Source organism: Colletotrichum paranaense (genome assembly GCF_030867605.1).
Source record: "Colletotrichum paranaense strain IMI 384185 chromosome Unknown Scaffold_4.1, whole genome shotgun sequence".
NCBI classification, from domain to species: Eukaryota; Fungi; Ascomycota; class Sordariomycetes; order Glomerellales; family Glomerellaceae; genus Colletotrichum; species Colletotrichum paranaense.
In genome coordinates, this window is record NW_026848962.1 from 3,618,216 (window position 1) to 3,639,394 (window position 21,179).

The following is a 21,179-nucleotide window of genomic DNA, read 5'->3' on the forward strand; positions in this document are numbered from 1 at the left end:
GGGAGCCGGGGTTCAGAACGGGAACTCTGGGAGAGCAGCCAGGAAAAAAGACAAGACGCGGTGAAGGACATTTTCCATCTAGTTATTGTTAGGAAAGAATGGCACTGGCATTGGCACTGGCATTGGCGGTGCGTGGGTTGTCTCTCGTTAAACTTGCGTTTTTATGGTTCGCGGCCTGCAATGTCTCAAGACTGTCGGGATGGGCGGTTCTATTTTTTCCTCATCTGGAAAGCTTGACAGTCGTTTTGTTTTGCAAACAGCGCGCTCTCTTCTTCACAATCCAAACCTCCGGATGCCCAGTCAAGCCAAGTGGGATAACGTGAAAAGGATTCAATGCCTTTGCTCACAGTTCCAAGGCGTGCGCCATGTCGTCTAACCACACTCGTACTCCGATTCAAACACATACAGTCGAGTCCCCCAGACCGCTTGTCGACAGATGACTGGTCCTCTCTCCCAGATGAATATTTCATGTCAAAGAACAACTCCATGGAATACCTGTTGGTCTCGATAATTGTAACAAGTTCTTTTTTACAACGCCGCCGCCATCCTTCATTCGAGAAAGAAGCCGACATGGGCTCTATGACTTCTCCTCGCGTATCGTCCAACCATCACCTCTTGCACTCATCTCACGAAATGTATCCTTTGCCGCTTTCGCTGCTCAAGAGACTGGCGCTGCGCCGCGAATCCAAAAAGAGGTCTTCGCACTCGGCCACGTCCTGGACGTCGATTTGGCTGCGGCCGTTTGCCTTGGAAAGAATGCTTTCATTGGGGTTAGCTCACTTGTCTCACACTAGCCGGTCGATCCATGGTCCACAACAGAGAGGGGATGGGGGAATGGCTTTAGGGATGAAGCAAAGGCGGTGGGAAACAGGGCAATGTTGTCATGGTTTGGTTCACCGTAGACTCACCTGGCGGGTGTCAACAGCTGCAGGCAGTACCGCAAGCTGATGCGGACGCCGTGCTCCGCGATCTTGTCCAGGGCAGCGTCGGTAATAGGCACACCCTCGGTGGTGGCCCTGATGCGAACAATACGCTTGATCTCATCGGCCTGGTACGGCGTGGTTGGAATGATGAGCATGCGAGTCAAGAAGTCTGCCGGAATGCCGTGCGCCGCGACAATATCATCCGTGCCGCGAAGCGTGGCCATTCCTCTGTTTGATGCCAGAATGACAATCGGGGCAATGGGGGACTCCAGAGCCCGGTTCAGGTACGTGAAACACTCGACATCGAGCATGTGTGCCTGTCATAAATGATTAACCCACGATTCCCTATCAACTACGCCAGACGTTCAAAGATTTCTTACCTCGTCGATGAAGAGCACACCCGGCACGAGCTCCGCAACACCCTGATCAATGTACTTGCTCACCACCTTGTTGATCTCTCCGCGCAGCTTGTCCGTGATCTCAGTCATCTTGGGCTTCATCAGCTGGCCCATCATGCTCATGATGTCTTGACCACCCTGGGGCCGCGCATTGGCAACATCGAGGTCGTGTAGCGTCACATCCTGCACGATTTCCTTCTTCTTGTGCACCTCGCCCTTGGGAATGGGGACGTATTCTTCGGCCTCGAGGTCGAACTCGGTCGCATAGGCATCTGATCTTCCCACGCGCTTGCAAGCGCCCGTGTTCGCCTCGATGTAGACGACATCTCCCACTGAAACCCTTTCCTTCTGGATGGCCTCGTATATGCTGGGATCCAGGCGCAATTTCTTCTGTCCCTTTGCGCTCTTCAGGCCGATCAGAAGTGTGCTGATGGTTTTGCCGTATCCGCCCAGAGGGTTCTCGGCTTCTTCAGGCGTAAGCTCCGTAACCTCGCCTTCATACACTTCCTTCGTTTCCCGAACCTTCAAGCCGATGGCCCGGCGGAAGTTCTCCATCAACATCTCCGTCTTCTTCACCTCTGTCGAGTAAATTTCGCTGCCGACAATCGGGCAGAAGGGGATCTTGGTTCCGAGTTCTTGACTGACGGCGAGAGCGAGAGCCGTCTTTCCTGTACCGGGTCCACCAGCCAGCAGAACGCCGCGGCCGGCCATCTTGTGTGCTTTGATAAGGTCAACTACAACACCAGCTGCCTGTCGCGAAGTTAGTGATTGCCTTGGTATGAGGTTGTGGCCATCAATCATCAGCGCACCTCTCTTGCCGTCGACTGGCCGACGAAGCCAGCGGCTTGCTTCTCTGCTGTGCCATCCTGCTTCAATCCCAGTCCCTTGATGTGGGTGTGGGCAGCCGTGCGGTTCTCGCGACTGTTTCCCTTAACCTCGCTGATTTGGACCATCTTCGCGGCGGAAGCGTCGGTTGCCGGCGGTCAATTCGTGTGGTATCAACAATTCAATCGTGTATGGGAGATTCGATCGGAGTATCAGCAAATATGTCGCGGTCGTGATGGATCTTTGGCCTTGGGGGTGGGTGGTTGGTGTCAGACAGAATTGGATGAAGCTCCAAAAGATTTCGGGGCGACGCGCCTCAGTCTATCCCTGCAAACTTCCAGGTGCACAGTGCAGGCGCCGACTTACACATTAGGAATCGGCTGCCCCACACGTGACCTGTGGATAGCTTCCCGTTTGCGCCTCATTCAACTTCGCCCAGATCATTTCAGCTTGTTCTCACGCACTTAACCAATATTTTGGGATTTCATGTTGATCTCATGCTTAAGAAACTATGCGAAATTGTTTCACAATTTTATGACAACGAAATGATTGAGTAAAGGACCGGCCACCGTACCAAGTGCTGTACACAAATGGTGGATCAACACGCAATACACGGACAGAAGCAGCTTCTTCTTATTTCGCCAAACGCCCCAACCCTCAACAGCGGCTGGCACTACAAATATCCTGTAGAAGGTAAAATATTTGACGTTGCACATCATGTCTCTCATAAAGCGAAGAAATTCCCATCGGACCATGATGTGCGATCGGAACCGTCAAACCCCATGTGCTCAGGTCACATTGACTCAAATGCTAATTTCAATCACAGTTTTGCTCCCGCGTTCGGGAATGTTGAGACTGTTGTCTCACTGAGACCCTCTTCACCAGTGTAATCCGTCTACAAACAGCGTTCCGCCGTGCTGGAATCCTGAAGTCACCCCTTGGATGCGTAAGCCGTCAGTGTCACCCCCTTGGCTTGGCGACACGTCTCGGTGCCTTTTCTCGAAAGTCCCCTAAAGAATCCCCTGTGACGTCGTTCGTGAGAAACCAAGGTCTCGGTCGAGTGAAAGGCCCATCGACGATGCTCGGAGATGATCGCCGAAGTTCGGCTTCCCGTGACAGATGAATTGAGTTCTCGGTGAATTAGGCTGTATTACAAACACACGATGTCCTGAGATCTGGCTCTGGCAAGCTACTTTCCCAGGGCAGAGGGTCTGCCCCTTCGCCCGAGCTCATGAAGCAATCTAATTACCGACCCCAGACCACAAGCACAAATGTCCTTCGATAGGCTCTTTCGATCGATTGCGTGGTGAGATAGGATTGAGCAGAGTGTTGTCCAGCTTGTGCTCTACCTGTATTCTCTCTTAGTCCAGAGCTTCGCTGCCACATACCTTGAAGTCTCCTGCTCCATCATTCATTCTATTCTCGGGGGAGCTCTGAACTCTTTGCCGATATGGGCAATCAGTAAACACTGCATGTTAAGGACTCATATTCTGTGAAGTGCCAATGTCTAATACCTTGCTCTGTAAAGGATATCGGTACAATTTACCCAAGACGCGTTTTTGTGGGCGTCTATCAAATGCCGCAGGCCAGTTGGCCTGGCCAGTGTCTCTAATTCTCGAGTCCCTTTTCTTCGTCTTGTTGGCTTAGATCCAAACATCATACATCGTAAGCCGTGAAACATCATCACCTCACTCTCTGAAGCTCAAAATCTTCGTCCCTTCCACCATCCATATCAGCCAACATCGGCACAGCCTCCGTATCCCGCACGTTGGCAACCTCCACATCCGCCTCCCTCTTGGGCGCCGGTGCTCTCTTCGTCAGCACCACCCAAAGCGCACTTCCGATGATCAGCCCACAGCCCGCAAGGCTCATCCACCCCATGACGTTGCCAAAGATGAACCGGTCGAACCCTGCCGCGAAGAGCATGTGCGTGTACACCATGGCGTTCGCCCTATTCGACCGATCCGTGCCGAGCCCCGCCGTGAGGAGGAACTGCATCACGAACCCGAACACGCCCAGCAGCACGAGGAAGAGCCACTGCCGTCCCGTCTGTGGTAGACCCCATCGCAGGGCGGGTTGTCCGATCTCGAGCATGGGCGCGGTGGTGAGCACGACGGTGCAGACAATGGTGCACCACGTCGCAAAGTAGTTCACCGAGATGAGCGGGTGCGCCCTCTTCCCGATCCACCGGATTGTCGTGAATGCTCCGGCGGCGCCGAACACACCCACTATCGCAACCCCGATGGCCATTAGCCGCTCCGCCGTCGTAGCCTGGTGGTTCAGTCCCGGCAGCGTCGAAGTCATCGTCCCATTATTCGGGCCCGGGGTTTCAGGCGCGGTGGCGGCGGCCATGGACGTCGAGTCCCCGGAGAAGAGCGAGGTCGGGTGGGCGATGAGGACGACGCCGAAGAAGGCGATGACGGTGCCGATCTGCTCGTTTCTGGTAAACGGTTCGCGGAGGGCGAGATAGCACACGTAGCCGGCGACGCTGGGGGCCAGGAAGGTTATGACGGTGGCCTCGGCGAGGGGGAGATACATCATCGAGTACCACATGCCAAAGATGCCGAAGAAGCCCGTCACGCCTCTGGCAACGAGAAGCCATCTGATTTCCTTCTTTCCAAAGGGGAAGTCGGGCGTCTTCATGTAGTACATGTAGAGGCAGCAACAGACCATCGTGACGCTTTGCCGGGCGAAGAGCACCTGGAGTGGGTGCATTCCTTCGCCTTCGAGCTCGAGGAGCCTTGCTGTGAGATTCATCAGAGCACCGAATAGTTGTGATAATGCCACCAAGACGACGCCTTTGTTGGTCTGCCAGAACGCCGCCAGTTTCGTATTCTTTTGAGAACTCTGTAATACTGTTGGAGGGTACTCTGCCCCTGGTAACGGTGACGTCCTCCCATTCTGGAACGGGCTCGTGGAGAATCTGCGGAACGAATCTGGATCTGGTAGGGCTGAGAGTCCCTTCCCATGGTCGTGTGACCAGGACATCTTGCTGTCTATTGATAACCTCTGACTGGCTTCATCAGTGTGTTCTGGTTCTGCATCAGACCTCAACTTGGCCTCGGTGTTTCGAGGAACGAATAGGTTATCATGGTTCTGCTTCTGTTCGGACATGGCGGCTAGGTGATGTCATGTCTATAGGTCCAAAGCCATGCAGAGTGAAGCAGTAGGGCTGGCGTACGTAAGTAGGCTATATTTCCGGTGCGAGAAGTGATCTCGACCAGCTCACTCGATATTCAAAATAGCGTGTGTAAGAATGAACTCTTCACTTGAACAGAGATAGACAGAAATTTTCGACCATGCATTGAAGCGGGGTGTAGTCACAGGGAAAGACAAAAGGTACAGAAACCAGAAGGACTCCCCATCGTTCATCGGAAGTGGGGAGGCTGGAGTAAAGTAGTGTATGGGGCCCTGCTTGTCAGTTTCTCAGTCAGTCACTCGGGATAGTTCCTCACCAGGGCGGAGACGGGGGCGGAGGTGGGAGCGGAGGAGTATCGATGTGCAAAATGTGTTGGTTGATTGCGTGCGGCGGCGTGGGCACATGCTGCCTGGCGTGCCTGCATAGCCCACCATCAGGTCTCCCACCCATGCATCCCGTCGTGCCCGTCTTCTCTTTACTGGGTGTTAGTGGCAGATGCGTGAGAAGATGACCCCCTCTGAAATCCCTCCAAGTGTGTCAGTCAAGTCAGTGTTGGCGAATGCAGCAATGCGGATTCGCTAGAGGAGGGAAAAGAGCTGTGGGCGGAGTGGGAATCCCCCAGCATCGAATGGTCATGAACCAACCCACTTGAGAAACGCCCAGAGGATTCGATAGAAACTAACCAACCAACCCCCCGCTACCGCTAGCCCGGCGTCAACCCGCTGGCAAGGGCGCCCTTTTGTTCCGCTGATGCGCCGCCGACACCGAGAAAACAGAAACAGTATGATCATCGCTGGGTGTCACCTGTAGACTGATTAGGGAATTTGCCCCCCCCCCCCCGATATCGCAACCACACCATGTTCCCAGGTTTTGCCAGAGAAGGAAGGCACTGAGAAATGCGCCGGATGTCGTTTGCCGGGGGGCTGAACCAGCCCACTTTCTCGGCGCGGATCCACTCGCACAAACACCGACAGCGGCGGACCCGGCACCGATTCGGAGCAAATGGGGTTGGATGACTCGGGCAGATGCCAGAAACCCGTGTTTCTGGTTGCTTGTAAACTTTAAAGTTTAAGCCGTTCGAATGCATGTCGAAATATGCAAGCGGCTGAACCTTGATGATTTTCGTATCGACCTTTCAGTACTGTCTCTGCTAAGCTGTAGATCGAAAGTCCAAAGCAATACAATTCCAAGAGGTGGTCTTATTCGACCAGACTTCGATGGCCTTATCAAATGACTTTCTCTCAACTCGGTCACAGCAATACATAGCATCTGTAAATAGATGATCCTGCATGATCCGACTGAAAGCCCTTGATGCTTGGTCGTTAGACAAGATATCGGTCAACATGCATGGGTACCTGGCTCATATCTACCAGATTTCAGCTAGTCTCCGAAACTCAGTTGCTATCCCTAGGAGAAATCAACTGCCTTTCGCAGTAAGTCTTCCAAAAATTGATGAATGTCCATTTGACTATCGTGAATATGATGCTTTTTGACCCCTCCTAAGCCAGACCCCCCTTGTAAGGATGATATCAAAGCCAATGCCCCAAGACCACCATCCAACAAACGCCTAATGCTATGCCTCATCCCAAAAAAAAAAAAAAAAAGAGCCCGAATGGCCGCACTTTCCACCCGTATTACCCGAAGTTAACTCACTTCCCGTCCCCGTCCAATCTGACCCTTTTCGACGGTCGTCCCGCGACCTCACTTTCGGCATCAGCGTCGTCGTCGGCCTCGCCCAGCTCCTCCTCTTGCTTCACCGCCGCGTCCGCTGCACTCGAAGCCTCGCCCGTACCGTTGGCAGCCTTATCCTTCTTGCCGTGCTCCTGGTCCGCGGCGTCCTTCATGAGCACCGCCTCGTCGTCCTTTGTGAAAATCTTCTTGGCCGACTCGATCTCGCCCTTCTTCTCGAAGACCTCCTGGACCTTTCCGAGAAAGGCGTCGTTCTTGCGGAACGCGAATTCAAAGTCCTCGTATTTGACCTTCTGCCTTCCCGCGTAGTTGGCTGCGCGCGTCGCCTCGAAGGCCATGCCTTGGATGAACTCGGTTACGATCTCGTCGAGCACGCGAATCGTTTCGGGGAGCGGATTCCTTACGTCGCCGTGGGCGTATAGTAGTTGAGCCACTGCAGAATGCGAGCTTTATTAGTTTGATTTCCCGGCGACTGGTTTCGCTGAGTTCTACAGAAGCAGGAACATACGCTCGTTGTGGCTGAAGTTCATCTTGCCAACATTTTTGGCGGCGCGGGCGCGAGGCTCCATGATGGACAGGTAATTCCTGATTATCCGATCGTGAAGGGCAAGATGTTTCTGATTTTCGTTGTGTTCGCTCTGGACGGATTCGAAAGGGCTCTTTCGTGATGCGCGTAGGTTCAGTATTCGGATTGCTAGGGTAGAGTCGTCGTGGAGAGGCTGAGAGTTAGGTAGGTAGGTAGGTAGGTAGGTGCTTGGGATTGAGTGACAGACTCCACGGCACAGAACAGAAGGCACCTCAGCTTGCAGGGTTGCGATAAGATAAGGCACCTTCCTGAGCCTCAGGTTCTGGGCCTTGTCCAGCACCCCTGCTGGCTGTGGGGGTGGCGCTTCGACATCCAAATGTGGCTGACGCAGAGCTCCAAGCTCAGGCCACATGTGGCACAAACTCTCCAGGCCACCTTGTCCACCGAGGAGAGGCTGAAGACAACTGCACCCCTAGGCCACCTGTATCGCGACCGTCAAGCTAGGTTGTCCATATACGCAAAATTCCCCGTTCAAGCCGCCAACTCACTCTCAAAGAGGGACTAAACTTGCAAATATGGTATGTCAAGCTTCGCGATCATGCTCAGTATACCATAGTCGTACTAACCCAGACACAGACCGCCCTATTCAACTTCCAGTCGCTCCTCCTCGTCATTCTCCTTCTCATTTGCACATGCGCATACGCGCACCAGCTCATGCCCGCCATCATGGACCGGAACAAGGACGGGTAGGATCACCAATGGCACGCACACGTGCAGGAACATGTTTGCTAACATGTTTCGACAGTATCATGGGCATATTTTGGAAATTCGCAAGAGTTGGCGAACGGTTAAGTCCATACATCAGCTTATGCTGTGTCGTCATGGCGGCAAGTCTCTCCCTCCCCCAACTACTCCCCTCTGCGATTCTAACTGGGTAACGGTAGGTCTCCATGCTCATCAACTAAACACTCAACCCCTCCTTGTATGAATGCGCGCGAGCGGAACCCCTCTCGATGGGGGTACGAAAAGACTTGTTAAATGGTTTGGAGTTGGTCTGGGAAATGAAACATTGCTTTGTTAGATGGATGCCAGCGCCAGGCGTAAGAAAGAGGATATGGCTACGGTCAATGAGACCCGCATAACGATATCAGTAGTATATGGGTACTGTCCGGCGACAGTAGAAATAATGCAAGAAATTCCGCCACCGTCGACGGCAACTGCGGTTCCGGCACTGGCGTTGATCTAGACGTCATGTACATTTGTAGGCTGTGCCACGCATGACTTTCAGAGTTCTAAACCCGACGGTTTGTCTCTGACTACAAGCTTCGAAGCAGCCCAGTGCCTTCTCGTACGCTTTCAAAGGTCCCTCGTCGCCCAGTAGGCGACTTCTCTCGGTCCTGATCTGGAACGTCGTCGAGGTTCGTAAGCTTTGCATCTGAGATGTAAGATTTGTGGCAGCAACAAACTCTGAGTCATATTCCGGAGAAACGACCATCGATAAGCTCTTCGTCAACTACTCGTCGATATATCTTAGTATCGAGAACATAAAGTCTCTGGATAAGAAGCACTTGGATATGAAGTAATAAAACATACATCTTTGCTACCAATCTGTACGGACTTCAATCTTGAAGTGTTTTTCATGTAATCCTGGCCACGTAAGTAGGCAGAAAAGCTTACCCGTCGCGATATCTCCGTACGTAATTACTCTTTAGTGGTTTGTAGCCTTAATCTGTCCATGATATCGTCTCAAATTGAAGTTAATTAAATTCATCTACCGTCGCATATTTTCCGAAGCGCCACGGCTGCCTGGGAATTACCTATCGAGACTGAACCAGCCGTATCCGCGGCATTAATACTGGTGTCTATCTTGTCCTAATCTTTGGTATCCTTGTCTTTGAATCGCACGCGTCGCCTGCCACCTCGCCTCATACTACTTTGATCGAACCTTGGTTGGAACAACAAGCAACCTCAAAGACAAAAATAGTCGAGGCGATGGGAACACCATCAGACAATGTCTTTCCAATGGAACAGAGCACCATACCTGCGACTGATGTCTTGCTATCGATGCATACATTAACCTGCTGGCATCAGATCAGAGAGCAGTGCTAACCAAATCGACGTCATGAAGTAGACAACTTATTGGATCATACGCAAAAAAAAACACAAAAAAAAAGATCATGGGGTGGAAGTCGACACACGTAAAAGAGAGTTCATCTGTATCTACAGGGAAGAATGGCACCAAAAAGTACAAGGCAATTTTTCTCTTCTCCGGAGAAAGCTCAAGTCACCAGAGCAGGAAACCGTGTTGGCTCCAGTAACCCGCGTGCCAACATAGACTGCGTGAACGTTTGAGAGATGGCCAGAACAACTGGCATATCAAAGTAATAGAATAGTAGCCGGCAAGATAGCCTGGTGACAGGTCTCGAAGGCAATATTCGTACGTCTTTTTTCTATCTTCAGTCCCTTCCAGCAACGAGCAACTGGTTGGGAAAGAAACCGAAAACCGTCGATAGGGGCCTTGTGGATCTGTACGGTTAGACGCCACACGCGCAATATCACGAAAAGTCCCTCCAAACCACGCATTGCAGCTTTGATCAGCAGTTCGATATGACTGGGCCCGCTGTTGGAGGATCTTGGAGTGAACCAGCATTTCCCGACTCGGAATTCTCTACGTGACTCTTTGATACTGACTACATTGTACCGCGATTGGAACATCAGGCTCTGAATTATTCACCGATACGCATGAGATGAAAGTAGGGCTAGAAGACATATAGATAACCTCGACTTCAGGGTGAATTCTGTCGCCGCGTCTCGTGAGTACGAAAGAAAGGGCAAATAGCAAAAAGACACGAGTGAGTGTGGTGGGGGTCGTGACCCATTGACTGAACCGCTATCCAGAACAAGTCCACAACCACAACTCTTCATGGCCTCCGGTAACGTGGAATGGTTGACCATTCCGGAACTGGACAGAATAGTCGTCAGTCGACTAAGGGAAAGCTGTCGGGAAGTGTGAATGGTCAACAGGCCCTCGTTGTACGGCCGCGCTACCTTGCTGAAGAACGAAAGCTCCCTTTTTGCTTCTGTCATTCATCGTGACCTCTCATCGTCTTCTCTCCTTTTCAGTGCTTCAGACATTCAGCTGATTCCGTTTACTTCGACTGAGAGTGTTTCTGCTAAGGTCAGCTTCGATTCCTAATTAACGTATTTTATATTGGCAAAATATCTATCAATCGTCACAATCTCCCCTAAACTAGAGATCATGAGTGATCCGTGGCAGATTTCTAACAACGCCTCTTGAATGAGCACTTGTCAACATGCGGCATTCAAGGAAGGGCAAACAGGACATAGACAAGACGACCAATCAATACAATTTGAGAATATATCTATTCCTCCATAATCACCAAAGCATGACATGGAACACATACTAACATTAGAGAATCTGCTAAAAGAGGTAGACTTACCAGCCGGACCCCATCATTGCAAACCCAACGTACCGCAACCACCGTACAAGCCCCGACTGACGTCTGGAATGTACTCCATAACCACGTACAACCCAAAATCACAAACACCACCAAAACCCCGTCAATAACCCCCAAAGGAAGAGGATACATACATGGGAGACATACATCCACGTCCCGGATCGATATGCAAGCAAAACTCACCGATTGGCTATCACCCGGCATCCGCATGTGATTGTGATTGTGGCTGCCTCAAGACTGGTCCAGCGTTATCTTTCTTTTCTTCTTGTACAACAACAATGGCACTTGCTTGCTTTATGCGGATACAACTTTGCAGCGGACACAGCCGACAGACAAACAATCCACAATTTAGCATGCCAATCACATAATACAATCCATGAAAGAACGGGCAAAAGAGGTGGAGCAAAATGTGAATGGCGAATTGTTACTCTTTGTTTTCTGTCTTAGCAATGCCAAAAGTGCGCTATGTATCTGGATGTGACCACCTCCCCAATGCAACGCCGAACCAAGTAATCCATTGCGGCAAGAGCGCTCGCGAGCTTGATGCTTTGATACCCCCAAACACCGTCTAAAAGGTTCCGTGACCCCCACCATAGCCAAATAGAGTCTTGTGAAAAATAGCCGCAATATCAAAATTAAAAAACTGTAAAAAGGGGTATTGTTGTTCGACCAGACATAATAGAGAAACCCTATGCTAGGGCCAGGGCGTGTCGGGTCGCTCGTCTTTCTTTTGAGACCAGCATCCCTTGATTAAATGGAGTTGTGTTGGGAGATGAAGGCTGAATGTCTCAGAACTGGTTCATTTCCATCAAGCTGTCGGCCTGCTCTTCTTCAGTGTATGCAAGGCCGGCGAAAACTCTCCAGTGGAGGATACCAAGGTGTGCCAGCCGAGTCGCCATGTCCTCGATTCCGCCGTCATCCCGGTTCTCACGGTTGCCGTCGGAGACCAAGCCCTCACGGTCGGGACTGCCGATGGATCGTCCTGAGCCTTGGACACGGCCGCCAGTGGCCACGGTGAAAAGACCGACCCCAGTCAGCCCGCGGAACTCGCGCACTCGCTTCTGGAGCTCCATCAGAAGCCTGTGGTGGAAGTGCGCCTCAACCTCTTGGAACAAGGGGCTGTTGATGTCGCAAACGTGGGAAGCGAGCTTCGACTCGAAGACCGGTAGCATGTCGGCGGGTGCGTTGGTGAATCGGAAGATTTGAAGGGCCAGCGAGGGAGCAATGGCCTCCCAGCGAGATTCGTGCCTACGCGGCGGCGGCGAGGTGTGGAGCAGCGCGACCAAGGAGTTGTAGACATCTCTAGCCTTGGCAAGAGATTCTGTGGGATCGGAGGTAGGTTGAGGCGGTAGGATGAGAGAAGATCGGGGCGATGAAGTGGCAGAGTCGCCGGAGCTAAAGGCGAGACTCGACGGCCGCGAGGGAGGAGTGTTGAAGTTGAAGTCGGGAGTCATAGAAAGAGGGCGGCTGCGAGGCTCGTCGTCGAATTGTGAGAAGGAGCTGGCGAAGAGAGGGGCGTTCAATCGGCCTACTCTCTCGAGGTCGTCGTACATACGCATGCAGACCTCCAAGTTGATGGCGTCCAACATATCCGCCCGGAGCTTGCCGAATCTCTCTTCGTCGAAGATGAAGGTGTTGGGCAACGCCTTTTCGGATACCGAGGGCAAGACCAGGCGAGAGATGGCTTCAAAGAAGACAGACATCTCCCCAAAGGAATGAGCTGCGATGGGAGACACAGAAGCAGCATATCTCTGCTCAGCATCCCTATACCAGGCATTTGCTTGAGTGACGTCCAGCTTGCTCCCCTGAATCTTTTTCTCGAAGAACTTGCGCTCAAATGGAATGGTTCCCTCAATAAGGATCGGGCGAAGGCAGCGAATCTGATGATTGGCAACGTCGAGCTTCATAGCCTCCAAAACACTGAGCAGACTTTTCATGCCCTTGACAAGCTCATCCACGTTGTTGGTCCGGTTTCCGTTGCTCAACTGTGTGTACATCTGGTCCACCCACTCGTCACGCATCGGAGCGCAGTGGGATTTGAGAACTCGAGATAGCCACAGAGCAAGCTTTTCCAAGTCTGCGATTCCCCTGTAGAACTGCTGCATCAGCAAATCGACATTGAGGCCCTCATCCAAGTAAACTCTGTCTCTTTGGGGCACCAAAGTTTGAATGATTTCCTTGACCGCCTTCAACAAAGATGGCAAGCACCAGTCATCATCCTGACCGTGTGCAGAGAAGAAGGACTCTGGTTCGCTCACGAACTGGATGAGCTGCTCCTGAAGGGTGTTCCAGAAAAGGTCCGCCTTGTGTTGTTTCCTCTTGCCCTTGTCGCCGTCCAGATTAGGGCGGAAGTGCAACTCGGGGTCAAAGTTGATGTCATGACGCAACTTTGGGTTGTGCATAATTTTGCAGACATCCAGCTCGCTTAGGGTCACCTTGGTCACAGGGGGCTCAATCGGCCGAGAGATCCGGGGAGCAGAAGCCTTGACCTCCGGCACAGTCCCGAAGTAGCTGTCTGTAGGCACATTTGGCGTTGATACAGTTGAACTGTTGGATGATGCTCTGGCCATGAGAGGTGCTGTTGTGGGTGTTGATGTGTTCGAGGGTGGGTTGAAGCCTCTGGGAGAGACTTGTGACGATTGCTTGAACTGGGGTTTCGCCTCCTCTTGTTGCGTCTGCTTTCCGGTCTGCGGCTCAGACTCCTGAATGGGCTCGTTCTCGCCGTTGCGAGTCGAAGTCGACATGTGGCGACGGTTGCTTTCTATGCCGCCACCGGCTCCCTGATCACCCGCCATCTTCGAGATTCTCGTTCTGTCGATTTAACGTACGTTATACGTTCTGCTCGACTGATCTCCCAAGTCGTCGGAAATCGCGCTTTCAGTAAATACTGGTCAGAAACCAAATTTAGATCCTCCAATATTACACACTGGAACTCGACGTTGGAGTAAGTTGCGAAGCCTAAGTAACCAGAGCAGGTTGGAACGTTCTTGTGTGGCTGGTGTTCCCCGAGGAAGCAAGTTAGCAAGAGTATATCTAGTCGAAAGGCCGCAAACAAGCATCGGTAGTTTTGTGAGACGAAGAGGGTCTCGTGAGCGACACACACGCGGGCGAATGCAGGTGCTGGTTCCCGGAGTCCTGTGTAATGGGCTAGGGAGTTCCAAAGGGAGGGGGGAAGGACGCCCGCGAGTTTGCAGCCATCTGTGGCCGGGTAAGCCAAGTAGGCTTGTTGTAACTTACCGAATGTGACAAAATACTGCAGCAAAAACAGTAGTAGCTGGGCGGGGGGCGGGATGCAGCAGGAGTTGCAGTCGTCGAGTACGAGAATCAGCGGTGGATGTATCGGCCGAGGGATGTTTGCCCAGGCAGAGGAGCGCAGCGCAGCAGAAAGGAGCGACTGGACCACAGAAGGAGTCCGTTGTGGGAGTGTGCTTGCTGCAAAGGCACGGCTGAGAAGCAAACAAGCGGCCAAGTCACTTCTTGAAATGTCGTTGGTCGGATCTGACGGGAACTCAGAGCCCGAGGATGTGGTCGAGTGGGTGTACAGTGTATATCGGCTGTTGGTCGGGTATTGTTGGCGAGGTAAGAATGCCGCAGTAGTCGGAGGTTGTAAGAGTGAGGATTCGTGAGGAGGGAAAGGGTAAAAGTCTATTGGAGGGCGAGCGAGGGCGGCGAGGTGGATGTTTAAGAAGGTAGGAGCAGGAGCAGGAAGCAGCAGCAGCGACGGAGATTGCTCAGGGGGTGTGGGATATCCAGAGGCAATGAGGGACTGGTCTGGAGTGAGTGTGTGAAAGAGCGCAAGAAGCAAGCCAGAGAGGATATCCGTCTGTTAATTACAAATTGGGGGAGGAAATTGCAAACGGAGAAGGAAGGAAGAAGAAGAAGAGAACGAGTACGTCTTTCAAATGTGCAGGGACGTGGGAAAGAGGCAAGAGAAATACGGTCGGTAAGTACGGTCAGGTCAGGCCCCAGCCCAGGTCAGGTCAGGTCAGGTCAGTGCAGTACGGAGTATGCGGCCGGGGAAGGGATGAGAAGGGAAAAAAAAAAAAGGAGTACGGCGAGTGTGAGCGAGAGTCGTAACAGAGCGCAAGGAGGACTGGAGCATGTTAAAGCCAAACAATAATATTAAGACGGTAAGGTATGGGAGGGTAGGAACAGATCAGGTACAGATACCGGGTCAAGGTACGTACATCCTACATAGAGTCGCAGTGCAGAGAGCATGTACCTGAACGTGGAAGAAGACGAGGCAAAAGGCGTGGCATGGAGGTAAGATGGGTACGGAGAACGGAGTACATGCATCCAATGAGTACCTTACGGAGTAGTGTATGTGTGAGAGAGCCGTAGCGTCCATCGAGGAGAAAGGGCCCAGGGAGGTCACTAGTCATCCGTTGAATGGTGGAGAGGTACTTTGGACTTGGCTTCCATATCCTGTCCCTACATTACTCTACTGCATAGTAGCGTACAGAGGGTGTTGGCACACTAAACCGGACGGTGAAGGCCCCCCCTTTGCCTCCCAGTTTCTGTGAAGGGGCCACCTCAGAAAGGGGGGGAGGGGATGGGCCTCGAGGTACTACGTAAGTAAGGTAGTGAGGCAGGGCAAGGTACTCCGTAGTCCGTACATCAGCTACGTTGAGTCTCCAAAAGTGACGGACGGTGGCCCCAGATCGGGGGTACGTACCCTTCTCCGCCGCCGGGCCAGGAACTAGGACCCAAATGTCCAAGGGGACTATGCGCTTGGATGGGTTGGGGGAACTTGGGTGAAATTGCTGGCAATGCATCCTCAATGCAGACTCACACCTCTCAGAGCGAGAGAGAGAGAGAGAGAGAGAGAGAGAAAGAAGTGCAGTGCCAGACCAGACCAGACCAGACCCTCCACACGTTCCCACGCTCCCACACTCCCACACGGCACACGCTACACACCCGGAGCTTCATCTTTTTAGCGGCAGCACCCACTGGCCACTGGGCCATCCATTCTCTCGGCCCCCCCTTCCCCTCCCATTTTGGTTTTGTACTGTGCTGTCACTCCTCCACTGTTCCCTGCCCTGTATGCCCGACGATGAGTGTGTGTGTGTGTGTGCGGTGTTTGTGTGTGGAAGGAGAGTTCCAACTCGAGCACGAGGCCAGGACAGCAAGTAAGGTAGTCAGGCTCCATACCTTAGGTAGGAGCTGGGTGGGTGGGCTTTCGCGGTCGAGCACTGATAGTGAAGGACGAGTTGAGGGTGTCGTCAAATTCCGTCTCGTTGTGTAGGATATGCAAGGCCAGAAGTATCCGTTCCGTACTCGCCCCGTATCTTGCGCTCACAAAAGCAACTTTTAGGGTACATCCATCATGTACGTGCCAGGCCGTGTCATGCTTCCTCCCTTCCTCTTGTCCAGCTTTTCCCTCCCATCACATCTCGACTCGGCATCCCTTCCAGTTCCCGTCCGTGGTCTTTTGGCACTTTGCCATTTTCTCTGTCAGGTACGGTACGCCTCATCAACGCCTCAAGCCGCAGAGTCCCTTCACTCCCCCTCCACTTCCAGCCCGCTACTCGCTTCTAGTCAGCCTTAGCGCGTCATCGTGGAGAGGTCCCTTTGTGATGTCGTCCCCCCCGTCGTCTCCGGGGCCTTGAACAAGCCACGGCCACCGCCTGTTGCCAACACCACCCAACCCGCCCACCGCCTATCGCCCGACCGCCGGCAGTAACAACCATCGGCGGCATCGGGAGTGGCAGTGGCAGTCGCCGTAGCAGAGTAGCAGCGGCCTGCAGTAGGACAGTGCAAATGAACACCTCCTCGTCAAGTAGTTCCTCGGGGTCTCACCGAGTGAGAAACCATGTGTACTGCGTACATGCAAGCCGCATACTCGTCTACTACGCCACGCCATATAGAGCGGGCCAGTACGTGTGTCAACACCCGCTCCGGCCGATACGGATACATGGTCGTTGCCCCAGCAGAGTGGCACCGGAGGCGCAACAACACGGAGATCGGGATCCAAAGAGAAGGCGCCTCTCCTGTCAGCAGTATCGTGAGTAGCGAATGGAGGCATGGGGAACGGCAGTTGCTTTCGCTGGTGCCACCGATGATGCTGCTGCGGCGGCAGGCCTCGTCATTTGCCGTTGGCCATTTGGACACGGTAGTGCATCGTCAACCAACCCCCGTCAGGTGGACAGTGGACTGAGGGAACTCTGAGTCTGCTGCTACTCCCAAGTTACAGCCCACACACTGACGGATGGCTGCTACGACGAGATAACTATCCATGCTGCCATGCTGCCATGCCCATGCCATGCCGTGCCACGCTCATCGCGCGCTGGGGCGATTAGCACCAAGGCCATCCCTGCGCCGGGCCGGGGGGTGGACGAACAACTCGTTTGGTACTCGGGACTCTTGGAGTCTTGGGTCTTTGGTGGTCCACGCGGGCCTGTCCCTACCAGCTGGAGAGAGTCAAAAGAACCACAACCCATGCGCCTGTCGGTGATCTCGAAGAACGGAACGCAAGATGGGTACCTCGTGGAACATGCCAACCAGCCTCCCTTCTTTGCCTATCTTCGCCTGGCCTTGTTGACTTCCCCAGAATAGCAGTTTCGAATGAAAAAAGGGGAACAAGAGGTGGCGCTGGACGGGCCAGGCCGATTAAGCGTTGTAGGAACGCCCACGATGTCCCCAAACACCAGACTCCTGTCCGAGAAGACGGCGTATCCAGTAATTCGAACGAATACTCCAGATAAGCGGCCAGCAGGCGACTAGTCGCGAGGAGACTTGAAAGAACTTGGACGCATGGTCTTCGCGGGCGCTCCGCCATAAGACGGCAAAGGAGAGAGGGGCCGCGGCATCATTTCAAGAGACAACTTCGGGCCAGAACTTTTGACTCAACTGGCGAGACAAATGAGCGCGCTGCGAGACGAAGCAGCAAAGAAAGGTATGGTGAATGAGTCGTTAGGTGTGTGCGGCACAATTTTTGCTGTCAAAGGCAGCGTATCCGTAAGAGGCGGCGGCGCGCGGCGGCGGCGAGTCAATGACCTTCGTATTGATCGACCAGCGGCACATTGTTCCAATTCCGGTAGCTGCAGTGTGGACGAAAGAACAGGCTCAAACTGCTGCAGCAGGCGAGAATCTGCACCCACACGAGGTCATGGTGTACGCCGGACTGCTCGTGTGCCTCTCCATTCTACCTCATGGCCGTGGAGGTCGCGGTACACCGTCAAGGTGTTGCGAATAAGTGCAAGAGATGAAGGTAAAAAGCCGGCCGGTTGGGGGTGGGGGGTCAAAACACTCAGGATTGTGCGTCCGTTCGCTCGCAGACTTGCATGATCTGCCAGGAGTCCAAGACTGAAATTCCGAATGGATCGCACGACCTTGCAAGGACGGTACGGTAGTATGAACTATAGAAGCTGGAGGACCGTCAGCATCACACATGAGCAAAGCGCCCCTTTCTGCTAAGGATCCGTCATCCATCCATCCATTCGAAATATGTGTCCAAGCGGTGGTGATATAGTTCTTGGCGTCCTGGGGGAACGTGTCGGACTCGAGGATATGACTATGAGAATCCGAGGATCACGACTCCAAGACCAAGACCAAGACCAAGATCAAGTCTAGTGCAAGAGGAAGAGGGAACCAGCGGAAAAAGCAAATAGAAGAAGATCATCAGTGGTGCGCTAGGCGTGGGGTCCCTAGGTACTCCAACTAGGGGCAGGGGAGGCACGAGGGTAGGGTCCAGGGGAGGAAAGTACGGGAGTACTGAGTAGGGAGTACTGAGGGGCAGAAGAAACCATCGGAGGAATAATTGTGAAAAAATGCCAGAGAGGGAAAAGATTCTGGAAAAAAAGAATAATACGGAGACGTAGGAATAAAAAAAGAAAGAGAGCCCAGTGCCAGGGCAAATGGGAACGGCAAGGGCTAGTTGAGACAACCCAGCAATCCGCGCCGTCGGTAATAGCCACTTTGATCCCACTATCCCGTATCGACGTACCTTACTGGGGATGAGGTACCGTTTGCTGGGTGTGCGTGGCAGTTGTGGAAGGTGCAGAGAGACGCCGATACTGGAGGTACTCCGGTACCTCTGGAGGGTACCGAGGTACTTCATTGGCTTGCAAGGGGAAGGAGGAAGGAAGGGGATTGAGAGCGGGCGGCAGGGGGGATCCCTTGCAAGTTCCAGGTCCCAGGAGTCTTGGATTGGATTTCTCAAGAGAGCCATGTCCATCCCAGGTTCCCAACCCTCGTACCTGGGATTCTGGGAAAGAGGAGCAGCCTCGCAGACGACACGAAAGGAGGAGCCTTGTGGGATCTGCCAGGGTCAGCTTATTACCGGCCTTGCTGTCCTCGCTACGCACACCTGATACCCTGCCTGAATCTCCCAGGTGGGTTCGAGGTGAGAGTGAGACCAAGAGACTCGAGACTGTGTGTAAGAGAGAAAAGGGAAGGTGAGGTGAGGTGAGCTCAGGGCACACTTACAATCATCCAAGTGATAGGTACGCAGTTGGCGAATTGTTGAGCTAACACAACCCGAGACACTCGAGACTCGAGACTCGAAATACTCATGACATATTTCACTCATGCCAGACTCCAACATGTGGAAGAGGCGGCTGACAACGTGCAATCAAGGGGATAGTGAATTAGGCCATCGCTAGCGTGAGGCGGGTCGAACGAATCCGAGATGACAATTTGACAATTTCTATATCACGGTCGCCTCGGACGCTCTGAACATAAAGCAAGCCGCCACCTTCAGATTAATACGACAAAAGACTACTTAATAATTATTGTCCGCGCAGCATGACAGGCTGACCAACAGATCCTCATCAGGAACCCATAGTAATGACGACAATTACGAAATCCTGCATGCTCGGCCGAAGCGTTGCATCGCGCTGCTGGGGCTTTGCAGTCGCTATTTTGAATTAATTGGGTCGGGGATTAATCAGGGAGACAAAAACCACCTGCTAGAAACAAATCAATGCCTCCCATGCTGCAGTTCCTCCCTTCTCCACGGGCCATATGCTGCAGTAGACTTGGTGGGAGGAGAGACCATGGCTCCGCACGGTACAAGGTATTGCGTACCTGTTGGAGTGAAGATTAATATTCAATGGCTGAATAATACAAAAGTGCATTGCCATTGCACATTTCATCCACAGGGCTTGACCAGGCAAGGCCGGTGCCATCTCAAGACAATCACGACTCACGACTCGAAGCTCACCAGCCTTGTTCCTGGGAGCGGGAACAGGCCGCAGGCCCATGAACCAGCATCTCAGACTCGCGTGCGGAGCGCTCATCCGTATTAGTTGCCCTATTGTTTGAGCCCTCCAATCGAGACCGGCAGGTCTAGACTCACTCGAACCTCTCCATTCCTCTCTTCTCGTCCCTGCATCACATCTGCGTCAAACCAAGTCTCTGATGAGAGCCGCTACAGGACTCACTCATCTATGGACCGTCCCTTTACCAGCCCAGCGTGCCTCGCTACGGACCCTGTGGCCGGCCTCCATATCTGGACTTTGATTTCGGAGCCGGAACACCACTATGGGATATTGGCTTGAGCCATAAACTCCTACCCAAGGGCCTCGAGGTGCCCATCTCAGACAAGGCGTGGTTTAGACTCCAAACTTCGGCCCCCCCCCCCCGGTCATTGGTGACGATGACTGTCGCCTTGGAACACAATACGTACCTCGGCTGGCTTTACGGTGTGCCTACACAGTAAGATAGGTAGCTCTTCCGTCTTGCTTTACCTCATCAGCTAGGGGCACAAGCCACCTACCTGGGACGCAGTCTGGTTGTGGAAGATGGCGGGAGAGCACTAAGCAGGAAGGTAACGGTACCTGAGAGTGCAGGTGACTTGTAACTCCAGGGTACGGCTACTTGCCGTTCCTGCCTTGCGAAGAAATTTACCTACGCCAGGCGGTTGTGTGGCTGCAACGGCGCTCGACGGATACGGAATGCGCTCCGTCTACCTACGGCTCCTGTTCCACTCATCCGTCCCAGATACTGTCTCTATTCTGCACTACCTACGTACACTATGTCTCCTGTGTACGGCACTACGGAGTACGAATATCAATTTCTGCTTGCGCAACAAAGAAATTCGACATCACGGAATCTTCAAACTCTGTTCCGCCTCCACTTGCCATCATCAACCCGGCCCTTTAGTTCTAAACCTCGGAGCTAGCCTGAATGGTCATCTCACCGTCCATACAATGTTCCTTTCAGCTGTTCTTCACAAGTTCACAGCTAATAAGGTAGGCA

At 53.0% G+C, this 21,179-nt stretch overlaps 8 protein-coding genes across 8 annotated transcripts; 3 read left to right on the forward strand and 5 right to left on the reverse strand.

The window, feature by feature from the left end:
* Nucleotides 1–626: 626 nt before the first annotated feature.
* CPAR01_06184 (uncharacterized protein) lies at nucleotides 627–2,274 on the reverse strand (the record flags this gene model as incomplete). The annotated part of the gene is made up of 4 exons (XM_060490458.1): nucleotides 627–759; nucleotides 909–1,240; nucleotides 1,304–2,071; nucleotides 2,131–2,274. 4 exons carry the CDS (start codon nucleotides 2,272–2,274, stop codon nucleotides 627–629), a joined length of 1,377 nt encoding a protein of 458 aa, XP_060351924.1.
* A 1,555-nt stretch (nucleotides 2,275–3,829) lies between these two features.
* CPAR01_06185 (integral membrane protein DUF6) lies at nucleotides 3,830–5,260 on the reverse strand (the record flags this gene model as incomplete). The annotated part of the gene is made up of 1 exon (XM_060490459.1): nucleotides 3,830–5,260. One exon carries the CDS (start codon nucleotides 5,258–5,260, stop codon nucleotides 3,830–3,832), a length of 1,431 nt encoding a protein of 476 aa, XP_060351925.1.
* Nucleotides 5,261–6,934: 1,674 nt separating this feature from the next.
* CPAR01_06186 (transcription initiation factor IID) lies at nucleotides 6,935–7,543 on the reverse strand (the record flags this gene model as incomplete). The annotated part of the gene is made up of 2 exons (XM_060490460.1): nucleotides 6,935–7,407; nucleotides 7,483–7,543. 2 exons carry the CDS (start codon nucleotides 7,541–7,543, stop codon nucleotides 6,935–6,937), a joined length of 534 nt encoding a protein of 177 aa, XP_060351926.1.
* A 333-nt stretch (nucleotides 7,544–7,876) lies between these two features.
* On the forward strand, nucleotides 7,877–8,438 carry CPAR01_06187 (uncharacterized protein; the record flags this gene model as incomplete). The annotated part of the gene is made up of 4 exons (XM_060490461.1): nucleotides 7,877–8,004; nucleotides 8,057–8,078; nucleotides 8,137–8,246; nucleotides 8,306–8,438. 4 exons carry the CDS (start codon nucleotides 7,877–7,879, stop codon nucleotides 8,436–8,438), a joined length of 393 nt encoding a protein of 130 aa, XP_060351927.1.
* A 2,445-nt stretch (nucleotides 8,439–10,883) lies between these two features.
* CPAR01_06188 (uncharacterized protein) lies at nucleotides 10,884–11,189 on the reverse strand (the record flags this gene model as incomplete). The annotated part of the gene is made up of 1 exon (XM_060490462.1): nucleotides 10,884–11,189. One exon carries the CDS (start codon nucleotides 11,187–11,189, stop codon nucleotides 10,884–10,886), a length of 306 nt encoding a protein of 101 aa, XP_060351928.1.
* Nucleotides 11,190–11,767: 578 nt separating this feature from the next.
* Nucleotides 11,768–15,081, reverse strand: CPAR01_06189 (T-complex protein 11; the record flags this gene model as incomplete). Its single annotated transcript, XM_060490463.1, has 4 exons — nucleotides 11,768–13,790; nucleotides 13,907–13,937; nucleotides 14,217–14,750; nucleotides 15,033–15,081. The coding sequence occupies 4 exons, from the start codon at nucleotides 15,079–15,081 to the stop codon at nucleotides 11,768–11,770; spliced, it is 2,637 nt and encodes an 878-aa protein (XP_060351929.1).
* A 1,224-nt stretch (nucleotides 15,082–16,305) lies between these two features.
* Nucleotides 16,306–16,527, forward strand: CPAR01_06190 (uncharacterized protein; the record flags this gene model as incomplete). The annotated part of the gene is made up of 1 exon (XM_060490464.1): nucleotides 16,306–16,527. One exon carries the CDS (start codon nucleotides 16,306–16,308, stop codon nucleotides 16,525–16,527), a length of 222 nt encoding a protein of 73 aa, XP_060351930.1.
* Nucleotides 16,528–19,975: 3,448 nt separating this feature from the next.
* CPAR01_06191 (uncharacterized protein) lies at nucleotides 19,976–20,227 on the forward strand (the record flags this gene model as incomplete). The annotated part of the gene is made up of 2 exons (XM_060490465.1): nucleotides 19,976–20,050; nucleotides 20,081–20,227. 2 exons carry the CDS (start codon nucleotides 19,976–19,978, stop codon nucleotides 20,225–20,227), a joined length of 222 nt encoding a protein of 73 aa, XP_060351931.1.
* Nucleotides 20,228–21,179: the final 952 nt, after the last annotated feature.